The sequence below is a fragment of the Taeniopygia guttata genome, chromosome 1 (genome assembly GCF_048771995.1).
Source record: "Taeniopygia guttata chromosome 1, bTaeGut7.mat, whole genome shotgun sequence".
NCBI lineage: Eukaryota > Metazoa > Chordata > Aves > Passeriformes > Estrildidae > Taeniopygia > Taeniopygia guttata.
The window spans coordinates 86600158-86618984 of NC_133024.1; the positions used below are offsets into that span (position 1 = coordinate 86600158).

The 18827-nt window shown below is 41.3% G+C and overlaps 1 protein-coding gene across 1 annotated transcript in view; it reads left to right on the plus strand.

Moving 5' to 3' along the window:
• The first annotated feature begins 3758 nt into the window (after window positions 1-3758).
• Window positions 3759-18827, plus strand: part of SLC9A2 (solute carrier family 9 member A2) — a 33742-nt gene continuing 18673 nt past the window's right edge. The window contains exons 1-3 of the mRNA XM_030278877.4: window positions 3759-4164; window positions 9643-10106; window positions 15364-15614. Coding sequence (XP_030134737.4) covers window positions 3873-4164; window positions 9643-10106; window positions 15364-15614 — 1007 coding nt within the window. The 5' untranslated portion in view covers window positions 3759-3872. The remainder of the gene's footprint in view (window positions 4165-9642; window positions 10107-15363; window positions 15615-18827) is intronic.

Below are 18827 nucleotides of genomic sequence, written 5' to 3' on the forward strand. Positions count from 1 at the left end.
GTATCTGCTTTTCCCAAACAACACCCTGTGGGTACCCTGGGCAGCCCCTTGCTCTGGTAGCAATTTCCAGTAATAATCAATAAAAGGATTAGAAGGTAAACAAACTGAATCATGTGAGTTAGCATCTTGATGTATGAAATAACATGCACTTTGTCACGTGAAATGCTGTTAGCCCCGTATCTGGTAAAACAGACAATGCCTGCGAGCAGAATTAAAGAGATGAAAGCACAGCGGGCGCAGATGGCGCGGATGGCGCGGGCAGCGGGGCAGCGCTGGGGGCACTGCGGGAAGCTCCTCTATGGATCGCCTGGAATCAGCCAAGTGCGGCGTACGTGCTTTCTGTTTGTGCTATCACTGAAATGGTGCGCAGCGACCTGACTGAAAATTGTTCTGAAGTGGAAGCAGATGCATTGAGCTGTCAGGCGCAGAGCCATGACGAGACACCGCGGCGCCAGGAACACACCTTCACATCTCCTCTATAGCTCTCCCTGAGCCCCCTCCCTTCCCTCCTTGGGCAGCGCTGGAGCTCAGGGATGTTTTTCTCGGTATGGAGAGGGCCTCAGCCATGGTTTCAGGAGAACCTGCGAGGCTGGGCACAGTGTGAAGGGCAGCGGAGGGAAGTGAGGCTGTTGCTGTTGTCTCATACAGCTTACCTAGGTGAGGCAGAGGTAACAGGAATACCATACCCCACTCTGCTGTCTGAGGCAAAGCTTTGCCTGGATTCAAAGACCTTCAATCCATGGTGAAACCCCCAGCACCTGTGGGACCAGGGCTGGTGGCAATGAAAAGCGGCATGTGTGAAAATATTGACAGAATTTTCACAAGTGCTTCAGTATCTCATACCATGCTGAGCTTCACTGCAACCATTTCAGCTAGGTCCAAAGTCAAATAGGGTCCATTCCCATGCTGCACTGTTCTATTCTCTAAAGGCAATTCCTGTTCAAAAGGTGGATATTCTCCTTTATACAATCCATCCATAAAATATATCAATTTGGTTTAATAATAGACTATCATCTCTAATAATTAATCTCTATTCCCATTTTTTTATTGTCTCAGTGTCTTGGGGTCTGTGCCAGTGCATTATTTCCCTTTTTATTACTGGCCCAAGATTAATGACATCTTTCCCTCATTTTTTTTTATTCCCTTTTACCAAATTTTCATTTTCTTAATATAAAAAGAAAGTTAGCCTATTAACCAGATCCACAGCAGTGTCAGAGCTAGAAGGATTTCTGCTTTCTACACCCTTTTATTTTTGGAGTTGAGGAGACTAAGAGGACAAATAATGGCAAATATCTGGATAATGCCCCAAGGAAAGGTCCATTTTCCTGTGTGTGAGTGAAACTTTGTGAGTAAAGGCACATGACCTGGGTGCTGAAGCATCTCTCTGTCTCTGCCAGCATGCAGCAGCCGTGTTCTGTCATCCCTCACTGCCTGTAATGAGCAGGGCAGCAATGAGGAACATTTCCCATGAGAAGGGACCTTCCTCCACTTTTGTATGACTCAGTCTTTCCCCACTCATAGTCTTCCTGCCCCCCTTATGGAAAAGTGAAATTCCTCAGGTCATTCACAAATTTCTAATATTCCAAATTTCCAAACAGCAGCTGGTGCACCTGTAGGGCTGTTGCACAGTGGCTCAGTTCCCTGCTCTACTGTGTAATTTGGCTGTGTTATTGGATGGGGTTATGAATTCCAGCATAGATCAGAATTATGAGGTGATATTAGAGAAAAGGGTTGATGGGACAGCTTGGTCTTGCCAGCACTAAAGAAAAGTCTCAGTTCAGAACCCTGCAGGTAGATAACTAGAAGCGATCTCTCCTAGGAGACCAGGTATTGATGCTTTCATAAAAGTATTTTTTCAGAAAGGTTTTCTTCCTCTACAGAAAAGGTCATAAAATGAGACATGTGAGTACCATTACAGATCTTGTAATTTTAGACTGAATTAAATTTATTATTTATAATAAATAGTGTTATCACCTTCACCTGAGGGTTAGACTTCTCTTCCTATGGATGGTCTGACTGGGACAAGGAGATTTATAAATGAAAGACCTTTTTCTTCTTTTATTCCTTTTTCATATAAAGGAAATGTCCTCAGAATTGGCAATATTTATGTGTTACTCCTATTAGAGAATCTAATAAAACAAATAAAAGAAGATATGAAGATATTGCATCAAGCTAGAGAGTTAGCTGGTGTATATACTGGTTTGATATCAAAACATGCTTTCCTGACTGAATTGTACATAAATAAAGAACAATTTTTATTAATATCACGTCTTAAAATTTGTCATTAAAACCACAGGCTTAGTGCCCTTTTTTCTGAAAGTAAGGTTCTGAAAGTAAATGACAATTACAGATATTCAGCTAATTGAACTTTAACAGCCTACAGAAACAGTAGCCACTGATAAATTTGTGGAAAAATCAACTCTTACTTCCTGCTTTAGTTTCATTGGAAGCCAAGAAAGACATGCTTTGTTTCCAATAAAGGCATGCAGAATGGTGTGCTCTAAAGATTTTATGAGTTTGAGCTTTGGAATACTGTCTTACTCATAAGTAGTGAAGTCATGAGTAAATTACGGGTGAGATTCCGTTCTTTCAGGAAATACAGAAGCTTGGTGCTCAGCAGTATCTGATGGAATCAAATTGCAGTGCCTTTAGAAACAGTATTTTGCCAATCACATATTCAATATTTACAACACACACTGACACACCCATAAATATATTATCAGTCGTATATTTACATAGACATATTTATACATATATTTATATACACATATTTATATACACATATATTTATATACTCATGTATGAGCAATCATACATTCTTATACAGTGTGTAATTTTAACTGCCTGAATTAACAGAATGTATATCTCTTAATTAACAGAAATCAGATTGTGCCTATTGTGTGAGAAGTAGAAACATATAGACAATATGCTACATACTATTTTAGATATTAAATATATAATATACTAATTATATATAATAGAATATAAAATACCTAAAAAATAATTATATTCTATATGAGGCATATACATATGTATATGAACCTACATACATATATGTATACAGTGTGCATTTTTTTAAATCTCCAAATTAACAGAGTTTTAATTAGTAATTCTGAACAGAATGCTATCTTTCATATACGTGGTAGAGGCACATTTTCTGCATTTGGTAATGGCAAAATACATATGCTTATACACATAAACATATGTAAATATTACATATATATATATTCATATGCATGTATACATATACACACACACATTTACACGTACGTGTACAGATGTTCATGCATACACATAAAGTCCCTAAATGGCTTTCAAATAGATGTATTTAAAGACTATATATGTATCCACAGGCGTATCCATATAGAGTGTGTTAACACTTTAGATTATATAACTGTGTATGTATTTCTATGACTGCATACGTGTATCTCTTAGAGTAATCTGCAGTTAAAGGAACATCCCCCGGCTCTGCCTACACCTGTGCAGCCCGGTTCATCCCCGCAGGTGCTGGGCGCAGGAGCTGCTGCCGGGGTCCCCGAGCGCTCCCGCCGCAGCGCCTGGCGGCGGCCGGGACGCGGCACACAGGAGCGGGTCCCGCCCGGGCGCTGCCCCGCGGGCGGGCGGGCGGCCGGACCCGGGGGCGGCGGGGGCGGCCGCGGCAGGGCCGGCCCGCGGCTCGGCCCCGCGGGGGCGGCCCCGGGGGCGGCCCGGGGAAGCGGAGCGCCGCGGGCGGCTGGCGGCGCCGGCCGGGACTCGCCCAGTCAGCGGGGAGGAGGCGGGGCCGGCGGGGCCGCGGCGGCGGCAGGTGCCCGCGGCGCGGGGATGGTGGCGGCGGCCGGCGTGGGGCTGTAGGGCAGCGCAGCGGGGACGCCATGGGCGGCCGCGGCCCCCCGCGCCCCGCCGCGCCTCTGCTGCCCGTGCCCGTGCCCGTGCCCGCGCTGCTGCCGCTGCTGGCGGCGCTGGCGGCCGGCGCGGCGGAGGCGCGGGCCACCTCGGAAGGGCAGCTGGTCGGCGCCGCGGCGATGGGCACCGGCACCCCGCCGAGCCCCAGCGGCACCGCTTTCGAGGAGACGCGGCTCCACGTCTTCACCCTGGACTACCCCCACGTGCAAATCCCCTTCGAGATCACCCTCTGGATCCTGCTGGCGTCCCTCGCCAAGATCGGTGAGCGGGGCGTGGGTGACCCTCCCTCCGTGCCGGTACCTGGCCGGGCCGCCGCTCCCGGGGCCGGCGCGCAGAGCCGCGCCGGGGCGGTCCGTGCCCGGCGCGGGGGGCGCGGGGCGGACGGAGGGATGTGATGCTCCTCTGCGGAGCGGGATGCTCGGGCGGAATTTGGCAGGGAGAAGTCGGGGTCCTCTCAGGAAAGGTGCGGAGGAGAAAAGAGACGGGTAAACCCCGGGCTACGAGGACCGTGAAACCCAGAGTTCACCCGGTGCATGACTGACTTTTTCTTGATCGCTCTGCTGTCATTTGAGCAGGGTCTTCTTTTTCTTAAAATAACTCCTGTTATAATGACAGTCTCAAAGCAGGACAACGGATCGATGAAAAGCAAATATTTATGAGGGTAGAGTATGCCTCCTCCTTACTCTGCTTTTCCACCATTCACTTAGGTCCCGCGAAAAATATAAAAGACACTGTAAGAGTAAAGAAGGCCACCTCTTCCCTCATGTGGAAGACATTTGCATTGCATAGTTTCACTGAGTTTTGTGCAGCTTGTATGTCATGTTTTTAGTTAGCTTCTATGTCCCAAACAGAGAAATGACTACAGCGTAATAATCTAAAGAATGTCAGGTAATGGTGTGCTAGATAGCTATTTAAAATCTCTATGAATTGTGAACTTTGTATCTTCTTACCTAGAAGATAATGTAAGGAATAAAGTTCTGGGAACAAAATAAGTACGTTTACCCACAGTACAGTTGTTTCATTTAGAACTCTGACTCCGCAGCACAGATTATCATAAAAAATACCATCATGGTCGTTCTGATAAAACATTTTTATCAAAGTTAAAACTTTTAACCTCTTCTTGTGACATTTATATAGACTGTCACAATTTGATTAGTGATCAGGTAATTAGGATTCTGAAAAAACAAAAATTTGTACTCACCTCCTGCCATGTCCAGCACTGTAGTTGGGGGCCTGATCCTTGACCCAAGTAACTTGGTCTGCTACCATTACTTGCTGCAGAAATAGTGTGTTGCAGCCATTAAGCAGGCATGCATCCTGATGCACATGTCTTAATGCATTAAAGGTACATTCTTAGTCTTAAGTATGCATTTAGGTGTTGGCAGAATCAGGACACAGTTCAAATATGATACACTCAAATATATTGTAAACTGCAAAAATCAGGAGACAGGGAGTTTGGTAGAGAATTTAGCCTGTTTAGTACTGAAAATTGCTGTGGCTTCTGAGTTTAGATAAAGGGAAAACTCTCGTAATAATCTAAAACTGTTGAAAAAGTTTCTGTTTTATTAAAGGTTTTTATTAAAAGGGAAGCCATTTGAAACATGTAAATACACATACAGACACAATAATATATAACTTCTGTAAAACTATACATTCTGACTATCATGGTATTATGCTAGTGCATAGGCATCTAAAAAGCTAAAAAAAAAAAAAGTTGCCTGACTGCTCTAATTTTCCAGTCTGATTCTAGTAAATAAGCAAGCAAACAGCATAGGTGAATAAAAACACTATAATTTTAAAATCCTTTCAGTTACACCATGTGAAAGCAAGTGTGGCTAATCTAGGGCATGCTGTTTTCAGTGCGTGTGCGCGGAGCAATGAGGGCCAGATCCAGGAGTGGCCCTAGGTGTGGCAGTGCTCAGCTTCACCACACCTATCTGCAGGCGCCCTGACTCCAGAACTGGAATTAGGAACATCCAGTTCTTGCTCCTGGAGCTCTGTCTGTGCTTCCTTATCCAGTGGGTGCATCAGGTAAACCTTCCCAGGTCAGGCTCCCATCGCTCCTAAGTCACATTCCACATCAAATTTTCACTGGTTTATGCCTTCTTTTCTATTGAAGGTAGCCCAGATGGGCAGTTTTGATACCTAAATGATGCTCTGCCATGCTGGTTACTAGGAATGAGCCATGTGGCTTGATTCAAAAGGATGGAGATGGGTTTCCAAGCCCATCTCACTGCCTGAGGGCCTAAGAGGGGCCCTCTAAGAGAGGCGGCTCTCTGAAGCATTCCTCTCATCATTTCCTGCTGGGCAGCACAGGCATCTTGCCCCTGCCATGCCAGGCAGCGTGAAATCCACCTCGAGACTCCCGCACTGCCCAGGAAACTTCGGTTCTTAATCTGGCATCACAAATTCCTTTCTGGGGCTAGGCACTGAATGCTTACACTTGGCACTGCAGAGTATTCAAACCTTTATGAACAGATCCCTAAGGTCTTTCCAGCTGTGAGGAGCTCAGAAGATAGGGTTCTGTGTAACAACAGCTCTCTCAGTGTGTGAAAGATCCCAAAGAATACTCAACTGCAGCACCTGGTTATGAATATTTTAACAAATATGCTTTCACAGAAGGGCAGTTTCTCCAGAACTGAAATGTTCCATCATTTGGTAATTTTTATAGGGAATTTATCTGAAAGGTTTGTCTGATCCTGCCTGTGATCATGTTGCTGTGAGCTTGGTTTAGAGGGAGCAAAAAAGGCAGCATAAGAAAGTGGTTGTCAAGCAGAACTCGAACCTTTTGACAAGGTACATTTTCACAAGGACTTGGTGCTTTTTATTCCAGTAGAGGATATAAGCACAATTCAAAATCTAATAACTTGCCTTGAATGGAATTATCTTATTACTACCTCTACTTATTTCTTGTTTCGTGTGTTGATACCAGAGGTGTTTTACTCACATGCTGATGGACTCCATGAGTATATTGGATGGGACCATTGCACCTGAGTATGCTGGAGTCTCTAACCAGTGAGACTAGTCTACATGACCCCCAGTTTTGCTTAATTTTTATGCTACTAAACCTAAACAATATTGTGTAACCGATCCACATTCCTGTTATTTCTATGTTCAATCACAAATACACAATGAGAAGTGTTTCTTCTGGCAATTGACACGATACCCTTCCAAACCTGCTCTCCTGAAAGAAGGTTTAAGCTGTTCAGAGGTACTCAGTGGCATTTCCAGCATCAGAAAGCACTGGAATTCACGCCAAAAAAGGAAACTGGGATTCAAAGGACTTTTATCTTGAAGCATACTTAACTTGATTTCAGATAAGTATCCTACTGCAATTTTTGCCATGATATATGGAGGATGCTCAATAAACATCTTCCATGCTGTTGAAGCTGAGTCACTGCATAACCTGAAGCCCAAGGACAGCCCAAGGGTCAGAGGAGAGAAAGTAGCTGTAGTCTTGCATTCAGTTTGAAAGTCAGAGTATTCCTGTACTGCAGAGGATCTGCCCCCAGGGTGATCCTGACACTGTGGCTGTGAATCCCTCAGAGCAGGGAAAATGTCTCTTGTTGGGCAAGGCATCTGCTATTGACTTGACATGCACTGGACTCTAAATTCTAGCTCTGCCTTCAAATCAAGAGCCACAGCCTGTCCCTAATCACCCTTGAATACTTTTCATGTAGGCAGAAAATCTTCCAGGAGTTTTGATGTTGTTTATGTTAATAAAAAGCATATTTAACTTAGTGGGAGGCTTTCCGTTATCTTTTAGAATGAGGTAGCATCCCAAATCTCTGAGAGGCTGTGAACTTTCCAGAGTGATTTGTAAAGAAGGAAAGATTTTAATTTTTTTTTTTCACAGTAGACATTTCATTGCCATTGTATTACAACTGGTTGGTATTTTTTTTTGTTTTTGTCAAAAGCTACATTTACAAAATTTTCCTTCTCTTGAATTTTTATTCAGGAAATGATTTAAAGTTTACTTTTGAAGGGTTTAAAAAAACTTCTGGCAAAACTTACTTACTCAGGAGAAACTTCTTGATCATTGTATTGGAATTGTATTTTTGCCACTGCAGAAACCAAGATGAATTATAAAATGTTTATATGTAAACGGCTGAAAGGTGAAGAGTCAAGTCTCCAACTGCAAATTCTTGTTTTTTCCAGGATCATTACCTGTTCTGCTAATATAGGGCATTGGTGATTCTGGTTTTGAAGAATGACAATGAATTTGGCAGTCCGTCTAATGAGTCACATAGGCTGTGTTTCTAATTATTTAAAGCAGTCTGTGTTCATTCAAAAAGAAATAAAAATGCAGCTTGAGCTGCTTGCTTTTAAAAATAACTTTAATAGTTACAGAATATATAAGTAAAAAGTCCATAAACAACTTTCCTCTTGCTCCTTCTTAACCATTTGTTTTTCCTAATTATAAGTTCAGGCTTTCTTTTAACTGGAAAAAAAATCCATGGTGAAAGGAGAGTTAACAAAATAGTTGTTACATGATACAGAACCCTGAAACTGGGAAACTGGATGTAAACTATACCAAGATTGCAGTAATTTAACTGTTTCGACTACAGGTGTGATTTTTACTGAAATAGTTTTACTGAAATAGACGCCCGTTATTACCACACCCAGTGTTTCCATGCAGCTCTCATTTAAAATAATTTAAATGCTTTTTAGTTAGGCAGGGATTGTGGGATCTTGTGGGTGTGGATCAATTTCTATATAATTATATGGGCCAAATATAGATAAGGAGGAGTTCAGAAAAGATTGGCATCGCTGGGACCTGGAATGTGACCTTGGTGCATAAGGTTGATCATTCCATTAGATTGGTCGCAGTAAGTTCCTTCAAAACTTTTCCCATTCCTTCTGAGAATTATCCTTGCGACAGCCAACTTCTATAAGTAATTGGAATCTTTAAATCAAAACTGCATGGCTTTGAGAGTTTTAGAAGGATAAGTAACATTCAGCACTAAGTCCTCATTCAAAACCTTTTAAAATTAATTTCTTCAGTACTTTGCATAGATTTTCGTGAGAGAATCCTGACTCTACTACAATTCATATGATACAGACGAATAAACATAGTAATACAGGCTACAACTTACTGTCACTTTATGGAAAATATGTTGATTCTTGTGAAATTAATTTGGAGGCTCCACTAAAAATAATAATTGTATCTCTAAATGCTTCCTTCTGGTGGTAGGGGAAGTGATCATGGGTGACTGGGTGTAGGTCATGTGCTAGTTCTCCTCACTGGCTTTGATACTCCAAGAGTAAAAATGAAATTAAAGCACTCTTTAAGCTACTTTGTGAAGTTGTCCAGAGAGGAAGCAGTGGTTAGTATGATGGGTTTTTTTCTCTATCTAGATGTAATTTACCCCAGAGAAGTGTTTGGGTTGCATTTCTGTAGGATTCCACATTAAAAAAAAAGAACAAAACAAACCAAAAAAACCCGCCACAGTTTCACAGAGAGAACCCTTGCACATAGTTGCTCCATCCAGCCTAGCTGTTAAGTGAAATGTCTAACTATTAATTTGTCTCTCCACCAAATCAATTGAATTAACGATGTAGCCAGCATATTTGGTTTGACCCATTGTGGATGTCCAGTTCAGTCGTTCAGTTAAAATGAAATTGTCCTACAATTGCTATTTGTTTAGTATAGAAATGACAGTAACAGAATCCAGAATAATCTTATGGATTCTGTACAAGTAACCATTTCCCTTTCTTGTGTTTGAATTTCCTTTGAAGGCTTTCATCTCTATCACAAGTTGCCCTCAATAGTACCTGAAAGCTGTCTCCTTATTCTGGTTGGATTGCTTCTTGGTGGGATTATTTTTGGAGCAGAGGAGAAGTCCCCACCTGTAATGAACAGTGATGTGTTTTTCTTGTATCTGTTACCACCTATTGTACTCGACGCTGGATATTTTATGCCAACTCGTCTGTTCTTTGAGAACTTTGGTACCATATTCTGGTATGCTGTGGTGGGCACACTCTGGAATGCCATCGGCATTGGAATTTCCCTGTATGGAATTTGCCAGATCAGTGCATTTGGTTTGACTGACATCACTTTGCTGCAGAATTTGCTCTTTGGCAGCCTCATTTCAGCTGTGGATCCTGTGGCGGTGCTGGCTGTCTTTGAAAATATCCATGTCAATGAGCAGCTTTATATCCTGGTGTTTGGAGAGTCTTTGCTGAATGATGCCATAACTGTGGTAAGTTACTTGATAAATGATTAATTGATAAAAATGATGAATGATTGTTTACATGCCATTCTCTTTGTATCTGGTTATTACAATTTGCTACTAGATGGAAGTCAAGGAGTGCTAGTTTGTCTAATTCTTTAAACTTTAGATTTAGAAATCACAGTAATCTTACTACTTGAGAGTAATGGTAGCATATTTACTGTAGGGATTTTACTACTGATCACTCTAGTTTCTATATCTTTGCAATTCTCTTACTTCTGTAATCTGAAACTGTAGGTTTTTCTCACCTGCAGAAATTCTGTTGGACAGGAAAGGGAAAGGGCCAGAGTGGGGTGTCCCAGTGTGTTAATGGGGAGGATGGCAAATCATGGAGATGGCACAGGACCTTGCTGAGGTTAACTTCTTGCATATGCCCATCCACTCGGAACTGCCCTGAAACCACCAATACACGTATCCCAGGCTACAGATGAGATAAGACAGCCACCTGGAGGCAGTAATTTCTAATCATTAACTAGCTGAATTGGGGTTGTGGTGCTGACCTGAGGACAGCAATCTGCAGATTCCATTATCCCCCCCAGTGTCTCTCATTTGTACCTCATGACACTGTCTGAGGCATTACTCCCACTTATTCAGGCCTTGAAATCCTGCCCATGCCAACCATGTCCTAGCATGCTTTCTGTTTTCTGAGACATAGAAGTACAGTTTTTCATATGCTGGAAGGATCAAAAAGATTCATGAATTGGGTCTGCACTTTCCTATTTCTGTCCCTGGCTTCTTATTCCAGTTCCATTCTGTGCAAAATTGTTCTGTTTTCCCCTTTTCTTGGACTTTGCCTTACCTGTTTTTCCCTTTTCATGGACTGTTCATCGCCTGCTTAACACAGGTATATGTCATCATTTATTCTGAACTTTGGTATTGATAAATTCTTGTGTGTCTGTGGGAATACTGTATTATTTTTTCACTTACACTGCATGCTTTACCTGAATCTGTTGCTATCCAGTCGTCTGAATCACATCTCCTCTTACAGGCTTGCCTTAAAACCTAGCTTTTCTCAATAGCTTACAATTGGAACTGCCTGCCAGTGCTAAACTGGTACTTTAAGCCATCCTGTAAATAAATGGGTGTACATACTGACTTTCAAAAGGCTTAGAAGTTCAGCCATGGCTGGGTCTGCCTCTAGTCACTTTAGTGTCCACTTGTGCGATAGATGTCTATTCATACATTTTTTATTTTTTCTGGGGAAAAGGATCTGGTTATTTAAAACTTCTTGTTTGGTGGATTTTTCCAACCAAAATCACTTTTCTCAATGACAAAGTTGGGCATGGGGCAGCAGTTAATACAATACGATTTGCTAGGAAAATTCTGCATCCTGATCACTGATATATTCATATGTGCTATTTCCCAAAGGCAAATTTCTGTAAACCACCATTTTTTATAGGGGTGGGCAAGGCAATTTAGTATGTATCGTTCCTGTAGGCATCATTATTGCCTTCTCTGGAGGTTTCCTTATGGCCTGACTCCCCAGATGCCCTAACAGAGGAAGGATAATCTGAGGAGTCTATAGGGACAGTCCAGTAATGCACTGGCCTTACATATATTTATGAAGGAGTGAAAGGAATGTAAAGTACCTTTGGTCTTACTTCCCTATCGCTTAAAGGTAGCACTTGGACAGAGATCAAGTTGTTTCCACATGCAAGGAACTGGTCTGCTAATGGTTCCTTGTTATGTTTTTGCACACCTGCAGTCATGTGATTATACCTAAAATGTGACCCAGGCTGTTGCACAGATTCCTGGGGCTGCCCTTAGAGAACCTTACTTCCCTGCCCACAGCAGATGCTGCTGGAGCAGCCCTTGCCAGGCTACACAGCCCTGTGCTTGGAGGAGGTGGTGCTTTGTACTCCTCCTTCCCTGTCCCTGTTCTATGGGGGGCTGACAAGACCAGCATCCAGCAGAGCTCAGAACCTTTCAGCTTTCATCTTCTGGAGCCCTTGAGTCCCACCTGCCCTGGCAGGGGCCTGCAGTGGGATGTGGGGAGGAAGTAGGAAGGGAGTTGAATGCAGGTTGGCCATCTATGGAAGCTGTCTTATTCCTATGGCCACTGCAATATCAAAAAAACAAGGGACTATGCAGATAGGCAGTGCAAAACACAGTGGCTTTATTAAATGTGCTTTTATTAGAATAGCATCTATGCTGTCCTTTCAGAGAACATGCTCCCACACCTTCATTTTGTATATAAAGAAAGATGTGTTTTCTCAGAAGCTGCATTTTTTCAGGTTGTCTTCCATGCATAATAGTTTTTTCGATTTGTCTGTGCATTTGAATGTTCTTTTTCCCCCACTGGTGGAATTTTGGAACTTGAATTTGGCAGAGGACATAGTTTGACAATTGGATTCTTGATCAGAGTTGGTGCTTTACCAAGAAACTGAGTCAGACATAACAAGCAAGGTGATAATAAATTACAAGATCACAGCTAAGTGTTAGCAGTTCAAACTCCAGTTCTGGGTTTAAAATCAGAAAGAACGAGCCAGTGTCATTATAATAATATTATTTCCATGTTAGAAAACATTACAGCAGTATTTTGTACTCTGCATCTGCTGACAACATTATTTTAGAGTGCTCTAAACTAATTTTAGAATTAAAAATTTAATAACTGAGAACTGATGAAAATAAGCAATTAGTATTTCAGAGATACTCTGAGACAAGATTAAAAAGTGATCAGTGACTAATATTTCTTGGTGTGACCTTCAGTGACTTCAGCTGAAGGCTATTGAGTAAATGAAAATATTGAACTTCAAAAAACCCCCCTGTTCTCACCCCAGATACATTAAATATGTGACTGGCGTTGGTGTTTGGTGCACCTGGAAGTTTAGAGAAATCTCAGTAAAACTGAACTGCTGTAGAGTAAAAGGGAAGTGAACCCGATTTTGATCTCATTTGCAACAGTGTAAATAAAAACCAATAGGAATGACGTTAAAATCCTGTTTATGACATTTGATAGTTGTAGCTGCTGCTTTAACCATGGCTGAGGTACAAAGGAGAAAATTGCTTTGCTTCTTTCAAATAATTTATGGCATTAGACTTGATATTTATGAAGATGTCTCCATGTAGAGTAGCAGGCTCCATTCTATTTGCAGGGTGAGTACTTTGCTGTAAAATGACGTTATCGAAAGGCTTAGATAGATCAAAATTCTCTGCTTCTTTGCAAGGACCTTGCAGTTCTCTTACTTTAGAGACTAGCCTTGTATATATTTATATAGTTACTTTTTAAAATATAAAAAATACTTTTTAAAACTCCAATTAAATAAAATAATCAGCTTCTCTAATATGTACCAAGAGAGTATTCTGCCAGAACCAATTCTGTAGGTGTCTCAGAGAAAAACACAACTCTGGGGTTGTCCCAAGTTTCAATGAGTGACTCAGGGAAACTCTCTGCACACATGACAAGTCAACAGTATTCTTCAGTCTGTGATTAATAGAGTCCTGGGAGTGTGTGGATTGAGAGGTCCTTGTAAAGTAGAGAAGCAAAGGAAAGAGTAGCAAAGGCACTCCTTCTGTCAGTAGGTCTAATTCTGGTATCCTTCTCTCCATGCAAATCCATAAGTCTGCAAATCAAAACAGGTGGAAAAACTGTGGAGCCTATGACATTGCTTTCCTGTCACGCATAGTGCATAGTAACAAGGAATGGGGAAAAAAGGCTGGGAGTCTGCCTCAGAGCAGGGTTTGTGCAGATGAAAAAGTACACTTCTCCCAAGTGGACTCATCCTGAGAGCATCATTGTTATCTAATAAATAGTTCATGATCCTGCTCTTTTTGTATTTGCTGCTTTGTAATGAAAATGGCTGGTGATCATTCTAGGTTTGATTTAACCTTCTATTTTCATGCTTCCTCTGGAATATATTTTCTCTTTTCTTTTTCATTTCTTTCCTTTCCCACAATAAGCCACATCTTTGCATAAACTGTTCTGTAACACTTAGCCAGTTTTGACTAAGAAGGGCTGAATAGCTTATGTTCTGTCCTGTGAGAGAGAACAGGACTGCAAACATGAAAAATCCTTCCACAGCCACTACTCAAACACCTACTTTGTTGGCACAATGCAAGTACTGATAAAACATTGTGATCTCAAATAGCATTCGTGATAGAGAAACCTGTTTGGTGTACTAAGAAGTCCAGAAAGAAAGCAGAGATTTAACTCCTGCAAGCTGTCTAGGATGACTGGCCCACACTGGCTTAGTCTGTGAACCCACTGTGATAGGAACAGGTGCCTGTGACCAAAGTTAGCTCTGTACAAGGGGACAGGGTAGCCACCCTGCTACTGCAGGGCTGGGAGCATACATGCAACACCAGGGAATGGTTAAATCTCCCAAGTGGATCTGCAGATGGGGCAACCCTTTAAAGTTTCTTTAACAGTAACTGATTCCATTGGTTTCTGTTTTGGAGAAACTAAAACACTGGATATTAGAGAAATGTGGTCTTTAGATTGCTCTGTTTTCTGTATAAAACAAAAAGGGTCTCTGGCTAAGAAAATGCAATAATCCCATTGACCTAGTTTGTTTTGGAGTTATAAATGCTTTGAAAATTAAACTGGGCAAACACATGGCAGCAGGTTTTTTAATGGCAACGAAATCCAAATCTCTAGAAATGCTCGATATTTTGAACAGTCTTTAAACCATTGGATTCCTAATGGTCAAGAACTTTGAGAAAGAGCACTGGCTTAATGAATACCATGTTTCTTTTATTCCTTGAAGTTGGCACTGTCATCCCCAGCTGCCTCTACATCCCCTCCTACCCCAGAAGTTTAGATTAATCTGTGGTCTAGCTCAGTACTCTACCTCTCAGTGTCATTTAGATCAAACAGATTTGAAAATAACCTGATTTTTCACTGGTTATGAGACTGATTATTTTTTTCTCCTTCTGTTTTATTTATTTTATTCTGGGGATAATCTGTAATGCACATTAGGAGCTCTGTAAATAAATGATTTAAAAGAAGAATTAGATAGATTTATGCTCCTGGCCCCTAGAGTGGCGTGGATTAAGAAATCTGTGCCATTTGCAAAAATGGGAGTAATTATATTTATCTGTCTTTTGTATCTCTCTGGTATATATGGATGACAAATAATATGCCAGATATAAATAACAGCGTATCTAAAAAGCAAATTCAAGGTAGATAGAGAAATTCAAAGTTCAGCATTTAAGCAAAGGAGCATAATGACATGAAGGGAAGTTAAGAATAGTTCAAAAAGATAATGTGCTTTCTTTTTCCTCATAGGTCCTGTACAATTTGTTCAAGTCTTTCTGCCAGATGCGCACAATTAAGGTTATTGACATATTCGCTGGGATTGCTAACTTCTTTATAGTGGGGATCGGTGGAGTATTGATTGGAATCCTTTTGGGATTTGTAGCAGCCTTTACAACCCGTTTCACCCATAAAATCCGAGTGATTGAGCCACTCTTTGTCTTCCTGTACAGTTACTTGTCATACATAACAGCCGAAATGTTTCATCTCTCGGGCATCATGGCGTAAGTACCCCAAACTTCAGTAATCATAGCATCCAAGTAAGAATGCCAAAGGAAATTGGAGAGAGGATCAGCTTTTTCAAACCTTGCCATGTGGCATTGCTCCATGGTGCATGGCAGAGTTGCTGGCTTGAGGATTTCCGGCCTCTTCCCTCCCGCTTCCGCCCCCTTCTCTCAGCTTGCCACCACACCAGCTGTGTCACTAAAACTGCTCATGGCATCACATCATAAGCTGTATCTTTGAAATGTTCCAAGTTAAAAATATTCACTCGTATTTTCAGTGTGCTTATATTTAACCCAGGTCACTTTGGTGACCTGTGTCCTATTGTGACCCTTCAACTAGTCCTAAGGGCATGGGTGTGGAGTGGCCCATGATGATGTAGGGGCAATGGTGGCAGGGAGGGAGTGGCAGTGGTAGCAGGGAACTTCATCAGCTGCCTTCACTTTCGATGCCAATATATTGTGAAACTGTGTTTTAACAGTTAGTCATGTGAGCAGCCAGTAAATACCATTCAATGAAGACAATGTATATATCATTAAGGCAAACTTCTGCTGGATTATAGGCACAATAAGGATTGAGTGAATGTAAAGTTTGCAGTCCAGTGGTAACATAATCCTATAGTTTTGTATCTTGATACATGTGCCTGTGTGTTACAATGTTCTCTGTATATATCATTATGTATAAAATAATATTTTTCTTCCCACTCCCAACAGATAGAAACATTCCCTTCTCATTTTCCACTCCTTGTCTTCAGTAAAGAAAGAGCACAGCCTCTCTCTTCACTCTCTTTTTACTGTAAGGACTTCAACATTAAAAAGAGCCTTTATGACATTTGATATAATTAAATGTTTTGCTCTGGTTCCAAGTAATATTTTTAAAGTCAACTTTGTTTAATGACTTTTTGTTTTTCTAGTGGCAAATATGAGTCATTCAGGCATGAGGAGCAGAGCTTTTTTTGTAAGCTCGGATATTACTGCTGAGTGTCACTAATACTCGATAATACCTGGCCTGATTATTTTCTTTCAGGCAAGTGAAGATAGGTTTACTATCATAGGCGTGCCAGTATAAGGTTTTCTGGGGCTGGGAAGCAATTTACAAGGAAACTTATGGGTTATGATTTTAGTAGTACAAAAATAGGAATATGCCATGAAACAACAAGGGCTGGAACTTCAATGTAAGTAAAGAGCAAAAGATTACATGGGTTTCTTTCTCTGATATGAGCCTAAATAAAGCAACATATGCATCCACTTTGACCGAGTTCATAAATGTGCCATCTCTTTCCATAGCTTCTATTCATAGCATTTGTGTGGTTTCTAGTTTCCTCCACCTCTTAAGCCAAATGTCCTTGACATCCTATGATCAAATACTTAAAGGGTTTCTAAACCAAAAACATGTGTCTAAATTGTACATGGAAAAAAATTGAGGCAGTGTTTATGAAAATACTGATTTGGACCTGCTGCATCCAGGACACAATGGATAGGGCATGGTGCATCTGCTGGTGGGTCAGGGGACCCACCACATGCCAGTGCCTGCCACCAGCACACCAGTGCTTCCCACAGCACTAACAACCTGTTCGTTTTCCTTTGTGCAATGACCCCTGAATGGGTGCAGAACAGAAGAGGAAACACAAAGTATTTTCACCCTCAAACAGCACAGTAGAAAATGAGTTAGGTTTAAAATGTTCTGTCTGTTTTTGTCTCTTAAGCATGCTTTATAATAGCTGACAGAACTGTGTAAAGCAGAAACATCTCTGCTGAGACAGAAAGGCTCTCTGCTCCCATGTAGGGTCTCAGCTGCTATAAGCCATAAAGCTTGTCCCCTCCCAGCAGTGCTGCTGACAGCTCTGGAGCTCCTACAATTTCTGCATCCCCTTGGAGTAAATCTGCCCTGTTCTTGTCACATTTCTTTTGCCTTTGAACTATAGAAAGTAATTTGCTCTGTGTCACAGTGCAAAAACACACACCAGTGTTAACCAGAGTTCCCTGTCATTTTTTGCAGCAACTGACTCATGTAGGGATTGCTTGGGTCTGATTTAAAAGTCAGCCCTTCTTTGAGCAGGTAGTTGGAGTAAATGACCTTGGAATGTCCCTTACAACCAAGATTATTTATTGCTTGCTTCTGTGGCCATTTACAGTTCAGCCTATGAAGAATAATTGCCTGGTCTCCCCTTTTTCACCCATAGCCACATGAGTCTGTTAAACTACTGATTCCCACTTCTTTCATAACCAGGTTTATAAAGATACTCGGTGAGAACTTGTGATTACAAGGTGTACCATATTTTAGGGGAAGGACATGAGCAGGAACGTACAGTGTTACCAAATAAATAAAATACTTAGACAGATTGCCTCATTCCTGGGCAAGCAGGAATTCACTGGCAGAGAAATAGAAGAGAATGAAAGGCACTTGTCCCTCTTCTGATAAGTTTGTGTACTCATTCTAAGGATAAACGATTCTTGAAATGTCCGTGTATAACCCCTGCACCAGGTTACCTGGCTGGCACAGTGAAGGGACTGAACCATGTCCCTGTGAGCTGCAGTGAGAAAATCCTCTTCAGAAGGAAAGGATATAGTTTCTACTGTAACTGGAGCTGGGCATGAGTGAGGCTCACACATGTAAAACACACAAATCCGAATCTGAACTTTATTCACTTGCTTTCATGCTGCATTTTCTTCTTACTAATTTCTCATGAAGGCTGTGGAGCAGCAGAACTTTTAATATAGTTTTTTTTTTTTTTTTTCTTTTGAAACAATGAATTAGCAGGCTGAAAGGAGCAAACATTGAAACTACTGTAAATTTAGTAGGTCAAGGAAACTTGAGGATTGAACCCAGTGGCCTAGTTTATTGCAGTCCTGACAGAAACTGTACTGTTTATACAGTGAGACTTTTATTCTTCAGAAGTACAGAATGTTGCAGGTTAATTGCAATGAAGTGCTTTTCCCTTCCCCTTCTTGACCAAGGCAACTACTCAGGTCACAGAATTGGAAGCCAGAATTAATGTATGTGGGTAAGAAATGTAAAATAAAACACATCTAAGCTTTGACTTTGATTATTGTGACAGTAAAAATATAGTTTGTAAATAACTTATTATAATAATGTATATAAAACCTTGCATAAAGACATTGATTTTATATTAAATTTTAACACTATATTTCCACACAATTTTCAAATAAAGGAGACTTCAGCATTTTTTTCTCATGTAAATAAATACTCTAAAG